Source organism: Aquila chrysaetos, chromosome 21 (assembly GCF_900496995.4).
Source record: "Aquila chrysaetos chrysaetos chromosome 21, bAquChr1.4, whole genome shotgun sequence".
NCBI lineage: Eukaryota > Metazoa > Chordata > Aves > Accipitriformes > Accipitridae > Aquila > Aquila chrysaetos.
This window is the reverse complement of record NC_044024.1, coordinates 7698286-7717288: the sequence shown is the minus strand read 5'-3', so window position 1 is coordinate 7717288 and position 19003 is coordinate 7698286. Positions and strand designations below refer to the sequence as shown.

The 19003-nt window shown below is 50.9% G+C and overlaps 1 protein-coding gene across 10 annotated transcripts in view; it reads right to left on the bottom strand.

Moving 5' to 3' along the window:
• Window positions 1-11577, bottom strand: part of ATP11C (ATPase phospholipid transporting 11C) — a 58913-nt gene extending 47336 nt beyond the window's left edge. For all 10 annotated transcript variants that reach the window (XR_005931006.1, XR_003920845.2, XR_005931007.1 and 7 more), the window contains exon 1: window positions 11446-11577. Coding sequence is in view for 7 of the 10 variants with exons in the window: in XM_029996669.2 (XP_029852529.1) it covers window positions 11446-11472 (27 nt within the window). In the remaining 3 variants the exon portion in view is untranslated. The remainder of the gene's footprint in view (window positions 1-11445) is intronic.
• Between the last annotated feature and the right edge of the window lie 7426 nt (window positions 11578-19003).

The following is a 19003-nucleotide window of genomic DNA, read 5'->3' as shown; positions in this document are numbered from 1 at the left end:
TCCCGCTGCTTTCTGGTCCTCCAAAAGCCTGAGCTCTTCAGTTATGGAAACAAAAAAACCCCCTAAATACTATGTTATGCATCCCAGCTCAGCCAGACATTACTCTGACCTCTGCCACCTACAAACGTTTCACCCTTTTTTAACTTTTCCCAGCATTTCGGAGCCAGGCTGCCAGCTGCCTGGCGAGGAGCCCATTTCCCAGAGCCGTTTCCTCCCTTTCCCCCCGGCCGGCTGCCCACCCGCGGGGGGCAGAGGCTGCAGACCCCCCTGCCCATCACCGCAGCAACCCAGAAGCAAGGGCTGGCACCCAGGCCTGCCCACTCCGCATCCCCCCAGGTCAAGCTTTTCCCCAGGGAGACTGTTGTATTTCCCATGGAACAGCCACCAGGAAGGATGGGATGGCAGGTCCAGGCTGTAGAGGGGGGGACTGAGCCCCACACCGGCATCACGAGGTGACCGAGCCCTGTGCCAGCATCATGGGGTGCCCTCAGCCCCCGCAGCGGGTACCCGGGGTCCCAGCCCTCCCATGCTGCTCGCTCACGCTGGTTCAGATTAAGTTTTTGACGCCAAAGAAGTAAAAGCTGTGCATTTTCTAACCCTCGCCTTGCCGTACTGCAGAGAAATGTTTCCACAGAAGTAGCAGGGGATAAAAGGGGGAAGAAAGGGGGAAATCACCTACTTCACCCCTTGCTCCACAGCCAAAGTCAGCTCCACACACCCCAGACCCCATTTGGAGTATTTTCATCTCCAGATACTACAGTAACCAACAGATTTATCCTTGCGGCTGCAGGCACAGTTACACTAGGATACTGGATCAGTGCAATCCACCCAGTCGGGAGAGAAATCCTCAACGTGTGGCCTAGAATTGTTTATCTTCAGGAAATCCTTTTGGCTCATGTTCCCGCCGGCCTGGGTAACGTAGCCGCAGAGCAGCTCCAGCAAAGCACACGCTGCCCGGGGCTGACCGAGCACCCGTGCTGAGCAACACAGCAGCCGGGTTTTGCAGCGGGAGGGAAATCCGCTTATCCACAGGGACACGGAGCCGAGGTCTGAGCTGGCCGTGGGATGCCGGGCTTGGTGCACGAGGGGTTTCGGTGTGGTCCATCCCAGCACCGCCAGCGGCAGAAGCGAGCCCATCCTGTGCGGGAGAAGAGTCCAGCACCCCAGGATGTGACTCACGGCCATCGCCATCCCACCAGCCGCGTTCCCTAGATGGGCACTGGGATAAGAGCGTTCCTGCTCTCACAGTTAAAGACAAGCACCTTCACCCAAGGTTTCCTCTCTCTGCACATCTGATCTTGCCACCCTGCACTTACCGGAACGGTACTTGTCAAGCGGAAAGTCCCACTTCCATCCATTCAACTGCACTGGAAGAAACCGCCCCACAGAAATGACGCATATTAATTTGGCTGATACAAGGACGACAGCCCTCTGGGCATCGCAGCTAATTTTACTGTGTTCCCTCCCTGAGCAAACATTTATAAGATAAGGTAAGCTGGAAGGAAGGGGGAAAAAATTAAATAAATAAATAAAAAACCCTTCCACAACTCAGAGTGAAGAAAACCAGCATGCAAAACACCACCCTGCAAGCCAAGGGGGAAAAAAAAAAAAAAAAAAAAAAAAAAAAAAAAAAATCAATGTTGCATTTTAGGCTTGGCTTTGTAGCCCCCATAAGACCACGGCTGCTGCTGAGCAGGTGCCCCCAGTACAGCCTGAGCCCCCCCCCCCAGCCCTGAGCAGCACTCAGGACCTTACATCCCCCCTGGTCCCTACAGGCAGCAGCCACTTGGCTTTGTGTGAATGCTGGGGAGGAATTACACAGAAATCATACTAAAAGATGGCAGGGCTGCTCATAAAGTGGATTTCCCCCCCCCCCCCATTTAATTTCTCAGCAGTGAGATTTCCCCCCCCCTCCCTTAAGCCAATTGAGACTCAGGTGAAGGAGCACAGCGTCGCTGCAGTCTAGCAGTACTTAATTTTTATTACCGCTGAAAAGATCTTGGATTGCCATACCAAAGAAATGCTTCAAATTGTCTAGTCATGCCTGTTGCACATCTTACTCAGCTTTTCTAGATCCTTTACTGTACAAGAAAAACTGGATCCCTCTGTTTTGCAAATCAGTGCATTTGCCACAATATTGCAAACAAATTACATCTATCAAGCTAGCGTTGCCTCTGTTTTCCACTTTAATAGTCTTATAAAATCTCACTAAGGGCATACAGCATACTTTAAGATAAGCCAGACCTAAATACTGCTTCCTGACTCTTTGAAAATACACAGCTAGAAATTACCAAGCCCGCTGCATACCACCCCACGAAAGCAAGGCTAGGGCCAGACCAAGGGCCCTTTCACCTATAGATCCTGCAAAATTCAGCTGAAATCACAGAGCAAAAAGCCCACAGCAAATCATTACTCATCCAAGGCCACAAAGGAGGTTAACAGGAATCTTGTTCAAGTCATGAACAAAAATAATGAGCCCAATTTGCTCTCAAAATACCCAGAACGAGCCAGATTTGCTCTCAAAATACCCAGCTACGATAGCCTCGCAGGTGCTTACCCCTCCTTTCTGCTGCAGGAGGAAAACAAAAAGCCCTTTACAAACAGCCGGATCAAAAATAAGTACATTAAGCTTTCATTAAGGAGAGCAGGACAAACATCTCTGAACTACAAACGCTATCAATTACGGCTGGATGTTGAGAGTAGGCATGCTTTTAGACTAAGTTGGCTTTGGTTGGAATTCCATCTCAAACCAAATTACTAAAGTTTTGGGAAAAAAAATGACTGGAGTCAGCAAGATGCAACAGGTAGCCGAGAGAGAGAAAGACATACTGCAAATCACGTGCGGAAGGAATTGCATAAGGAGTATTGGTTCTGAGCAGCTTCCATGGCAGTGAGCATCCCTATGAAAGCATGAAAAATGATGGAGGGGAGGGAAAGCACAACCCAGGACTGCTTCCTTTCTACAACCGAGCCCCTCGTTAGTGTAATGACCAGCTCCTCTCCCCACCCAGCCCCGCCGCCCTACCTGCAGGCACACAGCTCTATAGCCAAATGCACTTTGCAGCCATCAAAGCGGTCCCTTGTGCCAACCACCAGCTCCCTGGATTTTGGCTAAGCCCGAGAAAGAGCCCATAAGCAAAAATAAATATATATATTTTTAATGCACATATATATATTGCATACATGCATATTTAATGTGTATATATTGCATACATGCATATTTAATGCATTAATATTGAAGTTGTTGCAGCCTCCGGGCAGAACAAGCTTTTCCTGACCCAGCAGCCACTGCTGCTGCCAGACAGGAGCTGGGCGAGGGCAGGGGCCAGAGGAGACCTTTTAAAACAGGAACGTTTCACCGTTTCCCCAGGCTACAAGTTAGTCATGGGGTACACGGCTTCACATGACCTTTGGACACGTGAGTAAATTCACAGACACCAGCGGGATGATTCAGGCACCAATATTTATGGCACAAAACAGACATACCTGCCCTCCAGCCCTTGCACCCGGGCAGGCAGCTCCCCACAACCTGCTCCATCAGCTGCTGAGCCTGACTTAGTCATCATGAATTGCCTCACTACCTCTGGTCTCCGTTTCCAACTTTGAAAGGTTAAACTAAGCTTTAAAACAGGTTGCCACTTACTGCCCATCCCCTGCAGGGTACAGGCAATACTGGCATCGCTCTCTTACCACGAAAGGGTGATGGCAATCCACGTAACAGCTCCATGCACAAGTCTTTGAGTCAACTTTATTGCAAAAAGAAAAATACTAACTGCCCAAATGAAATGTTAACCAATTTAGGCAGACACCGGTGAACAACTCGCTGGTTAGATGTTGGATAATTCAAAGCAATTCAGCAAACTGCAGCGTAACAGTTACACCAAAAGCAGCTGAGACTGCCTTGTGGTCATAGAGCCAGCCTGCGGAAAGGGTGCAGGGAGTCACAGGAGAACAAAACTACAGCAGATAGATTATTAAATAATAGTTGAATAATAATATTAATAATAGAAATGGCCTACAATCATCAGCAACATGAGCAGCAGCGTCCTTATGACTCATTTCCAACGAGTAGGAGACACTTTCCGACTGGCACGGTGTCCCTAAAGGCAAGACACAGTCTGAGCACAGCACGCTTCACCGACATGTCCTTCACACAGTGCTCGCTGCTATCAACCACCCAGCGGCATCAGGCTCCTGAGCAGCAGCAGTTAATCACCAGCAGGCAGCAAACAGCCACAGCCCAGCACCCCGAGCTGCTGGGGATCAGCCCTGCCTGCAGCCCAGCACCTGCACGGTCCCCACAAGTTAGAGAAAATCTGCAAATCTCCAGGTGAATGAGGGAAAAACACTAAAAAGCCCCACTGAACCTCAATATCGCTTGGTAATTAAAATGGGGAAAAAAAAAGATATTGTCTACTTGCAAGAGATGAGGGAGCTGGGGAGGGGGGCAGAGGCTCCAGGCGATGAGCAGCAGGGTTCTCCCAGCTCCCATGCAGCGGTACGCATCATCTGCAGAGCTCAAAGCCCAGGTCTGGATGCAGGTCTGCTGGCTGGGGAGAGCACAGGCATGTAAAGTCCACAACACCCCATGTATAGCCCCGGCAAAACCTTCTACGCAAAAACCAGCCCGTCCTTCCCAACACCAGACCTCAGCCAGCACAGAAATATTTCTGAGATGAGCAACGAGAAGCAGATTTCAGTCTAAAGCTGTAAGTAAGGTATTTTCTAAGATCACCTCAGGACAGCCTGTCCCAGCACAGGGCAAGAGCTGCTGCCTGCTCCCCACCATAACCCAACCCGCTCCCTCGGACAGGGGACACTTTTGGGCAGAAGGCCACCGAAGCGCCCAGCTGAGCCGCGTAGAAGAACCTCCGGCCTCAGCACCCGCTGCCTACACACAACTAAATACAGGAAACTCCCTTGAAAAATCCCCTGAGCAAACATTTTCAGGGAAAGGCAAATGGGTTAATAGTGTACTCTGTCCCCCTGTGTCCAAGTTGCTTGGAAAATTCACCCTTCCCAGACACCCCAGCCGGGCTGAGCAGCTCGGTGACTCCCTTACCCCTGCCGCTGCGATGCCAGCTCCTCCAGCAAGCAGATTTCGGTCACAGGTATCACAAGGGGTGTCCCCCAACTTGGCCACCCTTGTGTTTTCTCAGCAGGTTAAAGTCCCCCAAGGGAATGCAGAGTCCCACACCCCGAGGAATTAGCAGCCAGAGGCTGTTCTTCTGTTGCACACCACTGCAGATAAGAGATGTGAGCATGGAGAAAGAGGGAGAAAGAGGCTCACAGGGACCCAACCTCCATTGCTAAAGAAACATGGTCACTGGCAGAACAACAACTAATTTTGGTGTGAAGGTTTCTTCTGGCTGAGAGACTCCAGTAACGCACTCCACCAGCTTTGCTTTTAACTAACATTTCAAAAAAATCTCTCCACTAGAGAGGACATCAACAGTTACAGCCAAAAAGCAGCAGTTTTAATCGGAAAGGAAGTACATAAACCAAAGGCAACAGGATAAAATTAAAGGCAAGGCTGAAAAGCCTGCTATTAATAGACAGCCTGTTTGCTTTTACAACTTTTATTGTTAAAAGCAAATTGCCATGCCTTCAGCTGCAACTCAAGTCGGTTCAGCTCCGAACTTTCCCCACACAGCCCAGACAATCATTATTATTCTTAGCAAAATACCAACTAGAGACAAAAAAACAGTTTCAAGTGAAGAATAAAATACAGCCTTGAGACACGTGTTATTCTCCACAGAAAAGTTTCTGCACACCACAGGTTTAATTGGCAGGACCATTTATCATTAACGTTTGACCGGTGCTTTCCAGTCCATCCTTACAGCCATTTCTAACCTCTCCAAAGTTTAACTGCATATGTGAACATCTCCATGCAGCTGCTTGTCCGAGGCTAGGGTTTTTTGTTTGATTCTTATTTATTTTTAGCCAAATGGTTGAGCTATTACTGGGAATAAAGCTACACTTAAGAGACTGCTTTGCAACATTAAAGAGAAACGGTTACAGGAATTTGAGAAACTCCTGTGACCCCATTTTCCAGGGTAGGGGCATCAATAAGGGATTGCAGCCCCAGGGAAGAGCCTCTTGCAGCTCCAGGTTCCCAATTTGAGCCTCCGTTCTCTTCTCTGTGGTTAAGCATGGGCTGCTATAGGGGAACCGGCCCTGAGAGCATGAAACACCTTTGTCACGTTAAATACACATTACAAAATAAATCCCAGCAACGTTCATGAAAAATTCAAGTCGCTTCATTAAAATCCACACTCTTTTGAAGTGTAGGATTTCTCCAAGCAGAACTGCCACCCAGTGTCACGGAGACACCCCAGCCCCAACCTTTGCTGCTTGCAGGTTTTTGTCACATTAATGAAAGCAAAACGCTTCTTGCAGAAGTTAGCAGTCAGGTACAAGGTGTTTGACACACAGCCTCAATCTCAAGGTGTTAACGTGGCTGCATTGGGGGAAGGGAAAAAAAAAAAAGCAATTCTCAAGGCTTCCAACTCCCACCTATGCTCTTCTTATTAGAATAGGAATGGCAGTCACACACTGTAATGTTTGGTTCACACTTTCTAAAAAAAAAAAAAAAAAAAAAAAAGCAAGCGTGAAAGAAAATCGCAGATGTGCTCCGTGTCCCAAAATAGACTTTATTACACATTTGCTGCAAAAACTAAAGACGGGAGTGTAAATCAGCATCCTTCACCACCCCAGGCTCAGACATATCCCACAAGACCTACTCCAGCATCCCCCCGAGCCGGGCAGGGTCCAGGTGTGCCCCAGGGGCTCTGCCCACCCACCCCTGCCCCTCCTCACCTACTCCCCATTGCCAACAGGCAATTTATTTCCCTTCTAAAAAGTGACTTTGGGCCATTTTCTGCCATTTGAATAGGTCTCAATGGGAGTATTTTCCTGCAGAGTGCCGGGTAGGACCTACCCCACGGGGCTGAGCATCACCGCCTGCCCCGCTCCTCCCCAGGCTTGAGTCATCTCCCTAACCTCCGGCACACACCTCCTGAGTCAACACGTGCCTCCTCCGAGGCCTTCCTCCTGCCTCTGTTCCTCCCCGAAGCGGCCATGCGGGGCTTTGGGGACACGAGGGGACAAACCACTGCGCGCTGGTCCTGCTGATGGCTCTGCCTGCCGTGGGGCATCCTGACCCGGACCCCCCTCCTCAGCAGCACGGGGCTGGGGGGCACTTGATGACCTTCAAAAAATCCAAAGGGGCTTTGCAAAACTACATCAGAGCCCAAATGGAGCCCTGAATCTCATACCAGGCACCACTTGTACGCACGTGAGCCCCCACTCGCCCGGACAGGATCAGTCTTCCCACCGCTTCGGGAAGGGTAAGGATTTGGAAAGGAAATTTGTGACACTTGCAAGCACTTTAATGAGAGAAACCCTTCCCTGCTGTTGGCAGAACACCAGCGGCTCGGCGGGCGCAGCCAGGGCATGCAAAGCAAGCAGTGAAGCAGTGCCCAGGCAGCCTGGCTGGGGCAGCCCCCCCCAGAGGTGACAAGCCACAGGTGACATTAAAGTTTGGTCTCAAGTGCCTGTCCCCTGCAACCCTGCCTCCTGGTGGTTTGCACACAATTTTTTTTTTTTTTTTAATTAGATAAAACGAGCCCCAGATGGAAAAGCTCCACATGAAAGCAGCACTAAGCATGCAAATGAAGAGTAACGGCCGGTTACAAAGGCAGCTCCTTGGGTTTAGGGCTGCACAAAGCAAACCCCCTTTGCTTTCCTTACCATTCCTCCACTGGGAAGCAGGCAAGCCCGAGGTGTTCCAGCGGGGACACCAAGGGACAGGTCCTGACCCGGAGGAGCTGACAAGTCCTGGGAAGAGGAGGAGAGCAGAGGGCAGGGGACCCCACACAGCCCCATAACCAACCTGGGGGTACCCCCATCACCGGCAGCCGCGCAGCAGAGAGGGATGGAGACCCCAGGAGAAGACGAGCAAGGGAACATCATTACCAGCCTGCGACAAGGCAAAGGCACCGAGTCACAACACAGGTCCAACCCAGGGACAAGCACTGCACGCCCGTCTAAGAGGCATCTTCTTTCCCCGAACGTCAAGCAAACGTTCTTCAGCCAGCAGCTCAGGACCAGCCCAGCACTTGCTAAACACTGGGGATTTACCAGGGCACGGGCTGCAAAGAGGATCAGGCCCCAAGGTATTTAATTAAAAGGGAATAACACAACTAAGGTCCTGTTGTACACTGCACGAACACAGAAAACAAAGAATTTTGCTCCCGGTTACGGACTGTTTGTTATTTTCTTACTTATCCTGGGTTTTAAACAGGAATAGGAAAATTCCAGAGCAAGGACCCGCACTAACTGCAAAGGCAAGAGACCCAGGCGGGAATGCCGTGACATGCGAGCACCAGCGGTGGGCTCAGCCAGCACCAGGCACCCCAATAGATGGGAGCGCACCCCGGGGTGCTTCCCCCCCACAGCCTTCCTGCACCGCGAGCAGGGCGACAGCTCCTGGCCTTAAATACATACAAATGGGGGAAAAACTGAAAACAATGGGGGCATCGGTAACTTTTCGTTCTGCATTTCTTTCTTAGTTCTTACAACAGCCTCAATCAGCACCAGCCCTGCAGCATCGCCAGAGCTGTGGTGCGTAGCGGTGGCCCGGAGGTACGGCTGTCTGCCTGCTTCACAAGAACCCAAGAAAAGTAATTAAGAAAAAAAAAAGCACATTGTCTTTGATGCACAACGCAGGGACCAGCGCTTCCCAGGCATCTGCCAAGTGAGTTTGGAAGTGGGCAGTTGCTCACCCCAGTCCTGCGGGGAGCCCAGCACAAGGAGATGGACCCAAACCCTCCCCTGGTCACCAACACACTACCCCACTCTACTCCCACATCTCCCCACAACAGCCATATGAGTAGCATAAGGCTAAAAATAAGACTCCAATGCCAGAATCCATCTACCAAAAAAAGAATTAAAGTTATATTTCAAGCTGACAGTATCTCCTGAAAGTGGATTAACCATGGCAATTCAATCCCGCCTCCCCACAGCAATCCTGGCCCCACTCTTCTTTCAGCAGGGATGACTTCAGTGGTGTAAATTGAAGTTCAGAATCCAATTTGTTTTTGCAGAGGGCATTGGCCTGTAGCCCCAGGGTAGCAAAGCAGACCCACATACGCCACTCTGCCCTTCTTGCTCTTTTTCAGCATCCCGTTTCATACCCTATCCAGGATAAAAATAAGTTTACGGGAGGCAGAAACGGAGCCACGTAACAGTCATGTTGGCAGGGCAAGGCACATTCATCATGCCTAAGCTGCGAAATACATCTGAAAACAGGATTTTTAATATCCGTTGGTATTTATGAGCCTCTGGCAGAGACCACGCAGTGGAGAGGTGACAACATTTGTCTGAGTAGCCCTATGGGATCTTGGTGTCAGATAATCTGCAGCCTTTAATAACTGCAGTGAATTTTCTGCAACGCCACTGCCACAAGATGAGCAACGCTTGAAGCCCCACGCCACCCATAGAGGACCGAGGGCAAGACGGCAGCCTGGGGATACCTCCACGGAGATGGGTGGGGGCTGTCCTCTCCTCCCACGGAGCAGGAGGGGGGACCAACCCAAACCCAGCCATGTCCTGGGAGACCCACAGGGCTGGGGCTGGGGCAGAGCCGCAGCAGCACGGCGGGAGCTGCTATCTGCCCAAGGCCAGCGGACCTGTGCCACCTGCACCAGCCTGATAACAAACACAGCTTGTTGCTGCTCAAATGCCACTTGCACAGCCGGTAGATGGAAAAAGTATCCAACAACCCACAGCAATGTTGCAGTCGCCCTGGGGCACTGCCCTGGTCCCCCCCAAGCAGAGCTGTTCCTCTAACCAGAAAACTACCTCTAACCCTCCAAATACGGGCTACAACCGTTCAGCCCTGAACAGAGCAGTTAGCAATACCTGGGTTCAGCGTTCAGGACTGTTTCTTCTCCACTCCCGTGGAGATCACACCCCAGCAGCGGTGCACGTCCCCCACGTCCCCTTCCCATGCCGAGGGACTGCGAGAGGTGGCACAGAGCCGGTGCGGGACCACCGGGCAGCGCAGGCAGGGGTCATGCTTCACGCGTGAGGAGGATGCTGGAGCCAGAGCCCAGGCAGGCACCTCCGTAGGTTCCTGCTCATGGGAAGGAGCCACCTAAAAACACTTTACAGCTGAACTCAGCAGAGATGCTTCATACCCGAAACGCCTCTCGATACAACTTAGAAAAAGCCTCCTGCCAAGGGCAGGGTAGGAAGCCTGTAACACAAGGCAGAGCTAAACTCAAAGTCATCAAAGTCTAATCTCAGTGCCCTGAGATTCTGATCTGATACATTTATTTGTCCCTCAGGCTGCAAAACAATACTTGCAGTTGGTGTGTTCTCTACAGGACTAGCCCAAAGCCTACAAAGGGGAAAATTAACCATTTTTTTCCCGGAACTGCTGCAGAGCTACCTCCAGATTTAAAGAAGGAGATTAGAGTCCCTTGTGCTGGAAGCACAAACAGCTCGCTCAAAACTAAAAGCGAATAGGAAAATACATCTCCCAGCGGTTCTGGCCTTGCGGGCAGCCGCAGGCAGAGCCCATTATTCTGGCAGGTAACCCGGCGCCAAGAGGTGCAACGTGCCTCAGGAAACAGCTCCTGAACCTCCAAGGGTGCATACGCTGCACTAATAACAGATGCCTGCTGTTTAAACTTGAGGAACTTTGTTAACTACGCACTGCGCAATAAATGACACTGCTAAATAAACAGAAGCTCCCGAAATTATGTTAAAACACTGGTTTTACCACACTTGCTGTGGAAGAGGGGAAAAAAAAAAAAAAGAGTAATTACAGAGTTCAGGCCAAGCAATGAGGTCACGGTGAAATGAAATCTCTAAGTAGCTTATGTGGCACCGGGAGGGTGTGTTTTTTTTTTTTTTTTAACGTATTTGGGGACGGGAAGCGGGTGAAAAGCGGCGGGCAGCACCTCGACAACTGCCCTGCACCTCGCCTGGCCTCTAACCACGCGGGTTTGGGTGCACGCTTCCAGGGACTGGGAATCCCCCTCCACCAGGTTTTGGGGTCTTTTTTTTTTTTTTGGGGGGGGGGGGGGGGGGGGGGGAAAAAAAAAAAAAAAAACAAAAAAAAAAAAAACCCCAAACAGGTTTGGGCTCTCGCAGCAAAGGGAACTTCTCGTGCAGAGCCGCAGCGCGGGCAGGGCCCACCCGTGGGGTTTCTCCGGGGACGGAGCTGCCGCTGCGGCTCGCAGGCAGGAGCGGGGCGGGAGCGCTGCGGCCGCGACCCCCGCCGCGGGGATGCGCCCCGTCCCCCACGCGTGCCGCACACCCCACCCCGGAAAAAAAAACAGATAAAAAGGGGGAAAAAAAAAAAAAACCAAACCAAACCAACCCCAAAACACCAGAACTTTTCCCCCCCCCCCCCCCCCCCGGCCCCGCACTCACCAGGCGGCTGAGGCTGCGGCGGAGCATCGCGGCGGACGCCCGGCCCCGCCGCCCTCACCGCCGCATCGCCCGGCTCGGCCCGGCCCGGCCCGCTTCGCTTCCTAGGCTGCCCGCCGACCGCGCCGCCGGCCGCGCACCATTGCCCGCCGCCCGGCCCGGCTCGGCCGCCCTCGGCTGGCGGCACTTCCCCCCCCCCCCCCCCCCACCCGCGCCCCCGCTTTTGTCCCGCCTGCCCCGGAGCAGCCTGGGAGCTGTAGTGCCGGGAGGGGGCCGGCGGGGGGAGCCCGCCGCACGGACACCCCCGGGCGAGCCGGCGGGAAGGCGGCGGGGGCGTGGCCGGCTCTCGCCTGAGGGAAAGCGGCCGCAGGGAGGAGGCCGCGGGCCGGCCCGGTTGCGCGGCGTGAGGGAATGAAGTGGTGGAGGGGAAGGGCTGCGGCCGGGGCTTGGGAGAAGGCTCGTCCCCGCGGCCCTCTGAGCCCCGGAGCCTTTGGGTTAGACCCCCTTCTGCCCGCCTCCCCAGCCCCTCTCTGGAGCCGCGGTTGGACGCCGGGCACAATTCTGTCCTCGATCCGGGTCCCCCCTCGCCCGTGTCACAGGCCGGCCGGTAACCCTCTGGTGCAGAAGCCCAGTCCCTGCAGCGATGCTCAAGCGAACACCACGAACACGCCTTGGAGCGCTTCCCGAGTCGCGACAGACCACGGAAGGTGCTTAGAGCCCCTCGGTGTTTCTCCCCTCTGCAAACTCTTCCCAGGCACATCCCCAGGAGAGCACTCCTCCGGCACTGCCCGGGGTGGCCGAGCCTGCCCGCCTAACCCCCGGGGAGGTTTTGCAGCCCCTGGGCCCAGAGCTGCCCAGCTTTCCCCGGAGCCTCCAGCCTTTCGGCAGCACACAAGCCAAACCCGCACCCTCTTCCCTCTGGGCTGGGGTAACACGTCAATGGGAGCAACACTCACCTGAAACAGCTTCCTCCAGGGAGCATCTCCCCAGTCCAGAGGGCACGGAGCACGGGAATATTTGTTTCCACACGAACCACCGAACTCGAGAAAGACGAGATGTTACCTCACAAAAATCTACAGTTTCCTATTACGTTGCTGACATTGTCTGGTAATAAAACAGCCTTTTCTGGAGCAATATGCTCTGTAACAGCCTTCCTGGTGCCGTCCCTTGCCGACGGCCCCGAGGACCTCCGGGAGCAGGCGGGCTGCTCGACCCCAGCGCCCAGGAGACCCCGTCATTTCGGCAGCCGGCGTTGCTCCCATTTTAAAGCAGGCTTCTCCTTGGAAACTGGGCAAAACTCACCTTGTTGCACCACGACTGGGCCCAGAGAGCAGCTGCGGGCTTCCAGAGACCTGGAAAACGCACAGAAATTTTTCACTCGGCATTTTTAAAGCAAGAATAGTACCCTATTGATTTTACTAAGGCTAAAACCGGTCACATTTGCTCGACTTAAGCACCAACTGTCTGGCAGTTTTACACAGTATGATATATCTAAGCTCACACAGAAAGCCTGCCCTGGGCAGCACCAAAATAGCAGTCAGGTGTTAGACAGGCAGGAGCCTACTTGAGTGGGTTTGTTTTTCGTTTTTTTTTAACCCCAGTTATCCCAGGACAGCAGTACGTGGCTCGGTGAAGGCTCCCACATCCCCACGGAGCAAGGCAGCGTTCCCGAGGGGGCAGCCAGCACTCCTCTGAATCCCAAGTGCAACCTTTCCACTCCATGCAGCTATTCTCCATGCAGCTGTGCTGTTACTTACCTTTCCACACAAAAGCCTAACCACAACAGAGGAAACCAGAAAACAATGCTAGGCAATTTTAAACACATTTTAAAATAATGAATGGAAATTGTTAAACATCTTAATATAATGCCTAACCAGTTTAGCTTTAGACTTCCCTTACCCACAAAACAATAACAGAACTAAACTTAGATCAACACTATACTGCAGCTTTTGCACTGCTTTTTTGATACTTTTCTGATGTTTTCCTAGCCTGTTTGTGTTGGCTAGAAGAGGGAGCTGCTGTTCTCAGACATTTTTCCTGCTGCAGTGCTCTGTGGTGGGTGTTGAACGGATCAATGATGCCCAATGAACCACCAACCTTCGGGGCCAGGCACCAGCGTGTTTCCAAAGGCCAAGGCAGCCTGGCTCACCTGGCCCAGTAGAAAAAAAAAAAAGAAACAAAACCCAAACAACTATATTCTTCTCTTCTACAATCTATTCCTGCAGGTGCAGTTAGTCCTCATCTCTCACCCACATTAACCGGTAAGAAGGGAACTTGGTCTCACCAGAAGAGAGGAACCAGACAGCTACACTTGTCTTTAATACTCCCATGCTGTACAAATTGCAGCCCCTATCCAGTTTAGTTTGAAATGCTGCTGTCTTTATTTTTTAAAAGTTTGCTGGAGTTACAACTAAAATGCAAGACTTAGACTGTGATACAGAATTAAGCGTTAGATAGGTAATTATCTTTAATGTATTGCCAACAGTGGCTGTGGTGTCAGAGAAGTATCCTCTTCCAGGGAGCTCCCAGATGAAGCAAATCCAAGCAAGTCAGCGCAGCTGGGAAGCAGGTACAGGCAAGCGTTTGGTCTCCCATACTCAGCCAGAGCAGAACCAGAGTCTTCTGCCATGGACCAGACTGCTTCAATCAATCTGTCTCCCTACTTAGCCCACACAGCCAAAGGCATGATTTCACTGGAGAAATCAAGGCAACTGTCATCCTCCCGTTTTGCTGCTGACACAGTAGCCTTGGAGCAGCAAAACCCCTATCTCAGCAGAAACCATCCCACAGAGAGGAAGCAAAGCAGCCCTGACTGGGCTTTTTCACACCCTGAAACAGCCTGCATGATTCAGCTGCTGATCTGGTAGCAGCTCTATCAGCTCACAGGTCTTTGACAATGGAATCTGGTTTTAATGCACCTTTGAATGCCACAAACAGCCGGTCCCCATGCGGATAACATACATGGCACAGGCAGTACCAAAGGGGCCTCCGGCACGGAGCCAGCAGGGACTCCGTCCTGCATCCAGGCATGCCCTGTCCATGGCAAGGGGACCAGGAGGGGCAGGTCCCAAAGAGAATTTTGCACAACACAGCTCAGCTGGGACCCATCACCACTTCAACTAGCATCAAAAACTAGTTATCCAGTACATCAGCCAAGCTCTCAGCAGACTGCAAAGCAGGGCATGAACAGATTGCTGTGAACTACTCATAACCTGGGACAGTCCAACAGATCCTTTCACAAAATAATTTGCATTTCCTGTAACTTTTTTTCTTTTTTTTTAAATGTTCACAGCGATGGAGGCTTTTGAACCTCAGTCCCTTGCAGGTAGCTTAACAGGAGGCGAGAGCCAGCCTCCCTCCCCACTAACCCCACGCTAGCCCTCACGGCCCTTTTTTTTTTTTTTTTTTTTTTTTTTTTTTAAAAACACTTATTTTTTCAATATTCTTTGCTTCTTCTGCCACCGTGTGGCCAGTTAGAGGAGGAGAGCTGTCTTTGGAAGAACATGCAATTGGCTTGCCATGTCTTACATTTTATGGAGTTTTACAATATCTGGTGGAGTATGAAGTCAATGGAGATGCATTACTTCTCCTCAAGGCCCATCCCACCTCCTGACGAGTACTACAGATTTATCTCTAATGTTGTGATGGCTTGAAGTAGATCTTGTTAATCCAACTATTTAGATAGACAGATAATTTATTGTAAGGGCATGACCTCCCTATTGACTTGCTGCTTGTGGAGCTCCTCCTCACACTGGGCAAGAGGATCAGGGAAAGGGCACTCGCTGCTGACCACCACCACAGCCATGCACTTTCAAAGCTATTTTTTTCCCCCCCAAGAACCATCCCAGGGCCATCTCCATCTGGGAAAGTCCGAGTTCATGCTCAGGGCTGCTGCAGTCATGGCACTCCGCAGAGACTGGCAGGGCTCTGTCCTTGCCCACAGGTACATCGATATGTGCTGGGAGCCCTTCTCTGCCTTCCTCGGGGGAATGCCGAGGAGGAGCTGACAACACCATTTTTTTCCTTCCCTTCTCCTGAACGGGGCAGATCCTTCACCAATTCATTGACAAGCGTTGTTCTCATTTCTTATGAAACATTTTTGCCAGCAGATGCCAAGACAGAATCCCTGTCTGTTCACATCTGAGAATTTCAAATCCACCCTGCAGTGGTCTTTGCTTACCCTGCCTGCATGGGCTGACCAACGGGCATGGAACCAGGAGTTTGCTTTCTGAAAATGGCCAAAGCCACACAAACACTGCATCTGGAAGTCCTACATATGGCCTTTACCTGCTGACATCTCTGGGTATTTCTCATCGCCCCTCACCAGGAGAGGGTGTAGCCTTCATCCTCCTCTAGCACACACCTGCCTGGGAAAATCAGGTCTCAGCCGGGACGGGCCAGCTAGCACAATATCAAGGGTGTTACAAGGAGGGATTGCATCATACTTGCGAAACACCCACGGGGAAAGGAAGCCAATAACTGTCTGCAGAGGGGTTTGCATGGAGGCATGCCTCTGTACTTCCCTCAGAGCCTGCGCATCCCGGCCCCCCCGGATCAGCACAGTGTGACAAGCACCAGTGGAGAGCATCACACAGTGACAATTTCCAAAGTCCTGCCTCACAGCCTGTGCCAAAAAGCTCTGCTTTGGGCTTATAACTTCCTCTGAGAAGTCACAACCTGCAGCAGGGACCTCCCGAAGAGAGCTCTGGGCTTTCCCCAGCCTTCCTGGAAAAAGGAAGGAAGAGGCAAGTTCAGAGCCTGCACTGAGCACTACAGAGTTGACTCAGCAGCAACATCCACACTGCAGTGTCCATCGAGCAAAGGGATTTGCACATGCTTTTCTCCACCTCAAGTCCATTTTAAATCAATTTTTCACTCCACCAGCAGCTTTCTTTGCTGGAGCAGGGCACGGGGTTCAGATGCTGGTAGCTGCAAGCTTGTGCAGCAGTTGTGCTCATAGATTGCAAGGTATGAGCACAAGCCCAGCAAAAAAACCCCAAACAGCAAAAGACTTACAAAATCACCCCCAAAACATCTTCCTACAGCTGCACTATGCATCAAAAGTGGGTTGTAAAGTCTAATGCAGAGCACAGCTTGGGTAGCAAGAAAAAGACTTACATCACAGGTCAGGGATTTGGGCTAGAGTCTGACTAAACCCAGCTGCCCTGAAATACAAATGCAGTTTAATAAGGTCAAAGTTCTCTCACAGACAAGGCCTGAGCTCTGACTGCTGCAGAAGACTTTAAAATGAAAACTTTTGTTTAATAAATTGGCTCTTGATCCCATATCCAGTGATATTCTGTAGCAAAAGCCCTTCTAATTAATACACTGATAGTCTTTCTCAAGAGGCACTTTCCCCTTATAGTCTGAAATAAGCTATTCAAATCTGCAGCAACTTACAGAGTGATAATTTATGAAAGAGAAAGACTACCAATTTTAGTTAACAGAATTTCCCTTTTTAAAAACAAGCTTTTTATAAGAGGGGGAAAAAAAGGCGAGTGTATTTGGTACATGATGTGACAAATCTATATACCTCAGATTCCAGCACATTCCCTTGTGCCCCGAGACAAATACATCCATTAAATAAATTTGATTATATCCTTCCTCCTCCTGCCAGCAATAATGTCTCCAACAAGGCTCATTTAACCTAGAAAGGGAAAGTTTTCATATTTTCTTAATTTCCAGTCCTCGTTATCTTCTCTTTCCCTGCAAAGTCTTAATAGCCTCTTTTATAACAATCAAGAGAAGCTTGGGGAGTTACTCTCACCTAATTAAGCCTTGTTTTTTCTAAAAAGTCTGCAGAATACATGACAGCAAACACTCCAGCTCTCATTTTTAATGTAATACAACAGAGGATCTACAACCGATAACAAAACCCCAAAAGAAACCCTGCGCTTGGTTATTCATTATTCAATATATGCAGCCTCTGAGAGCTGGAGTGGGGTGAAAGCTGCCTGATATCACATGCTGGCATTTTTCAGCTCAATATTTTGAATGATCTCAAGGAAATCGGCTGTGCCCTAGGGTGCTTACCCAGAAAAAATAAAAGTATTTCCCAACACTTCCTTTTTCTCACTTGGCTAGGAAACTGCCACAAGAGCATACTGGCACCCAGCCCACCTGAGTCAGAGGATAGGAGCTGCAAGCATGAGAAAGTGCACATAACAATCAAGTTCTCAAGCTCAAAAAAAAAAATCCACTCCAGGCTTTTATCAGCCCAAACACTCATTCCAAGGTTTAAAATCCACTAACCTCACTCATATATATTTATTTAAGTAAATACATACTGTAACCAGCTTTCAGCAGCAGTGTAACCAGAGAAAGAGCCCCACATCTTAGTGCTGCCTGATCAGCACATTTGGGATACTTCCAGCCCTATCCCAAGGGATGGCAAAGGCAGGGAGCAGCAGCTGCTCACTTCCACCACCAGCCAGCGCTGCTGTGGGGCAAGGAATTTTTTATTAATTTTTTTACCTTTGGTCCAGAAGAGTGAGGGGAGAGCCACCTGTGAAAGACCTTCACTAACCCAAATCTCAAGCTCTATCCTCAGACAAGCCCTAGGCTTGCCCTGGCTGTATACATGCCCTACAACACGTGATGGGATTTACAGGGAGGCTGGCAGGGAATGAGGAGCACCTGCAGGCATTCCGCAGGATGTGACCCATTGCATTTGCCTTGCAAAACACCTGTTAGCAAGGATCACTCACACTTGCACTTAATTGCCTTTACAGTCCTAAATCTATGTTCAAATTCCAGTGTCTGGGATGCTCTCTCAAAAACCACTCCCTGGGTCCTTCTTCTGCAATTTGGGGTTAGTAAAGGAGTGGACAAAGAACCATCATGTTTTTCACACAATCACAAATCTCTGCCTCTTTGTTAAGTTGTTTTCCCTCTTCAGGCCTGGCCTCTGCTGGGTTGTACCACCCCATGCTCCCCGATATGTGGAGTACCCCAGGACCGGGCTCACCTTCCCTGTCCTGCCCCTCGGTGTGTGGGGCATCCTCGCTGCAGGCATGAGGAAGGCTGGCTCCCAAAGGATCTCTGCACCTGAAAGCTGGAAATGATGGTGAGACCCACAATGGTTCACACTCCCCTGGAAAGGCTTGTATAGGGGGGAAAAAAAATACACAAGTGAGTTTTTATTAATAAAGTACAGCAGTGGATGTACAGCAGGAGAGATACCTGTGCATCTTAAGACCAGCTTGCCCTGGGGGATCTCCTGCCCTGTCCACATCTGAGGGACAAGTCAAGGGCTCTCAGAGGAGATCACAGAGTCAATGTCACCTTCCCTATCCTCTCCTGGGGGTCGAGAGGAGCAAGGGGGGGTTAAAAAAATAAAGTGTAATTGCTGGCTGAGCCCAGCCAGCGGGCAGAAAGCAAAGTGTAAAGAAGTGGGAGAAAGCACAACAGGGCCGTGGGGGCAGCCGGAGGGGCCAACAGCCTCACCAATGGTCCTGTCTGCCAGGATCTCCTCCAGGTCTTCGCACTGCCTGGAAAGCTTGGTGATGTGCTGTACACAGGAGGGCTTGGCAGCTTTTGTAGCACTGACCAAGCAATGCTC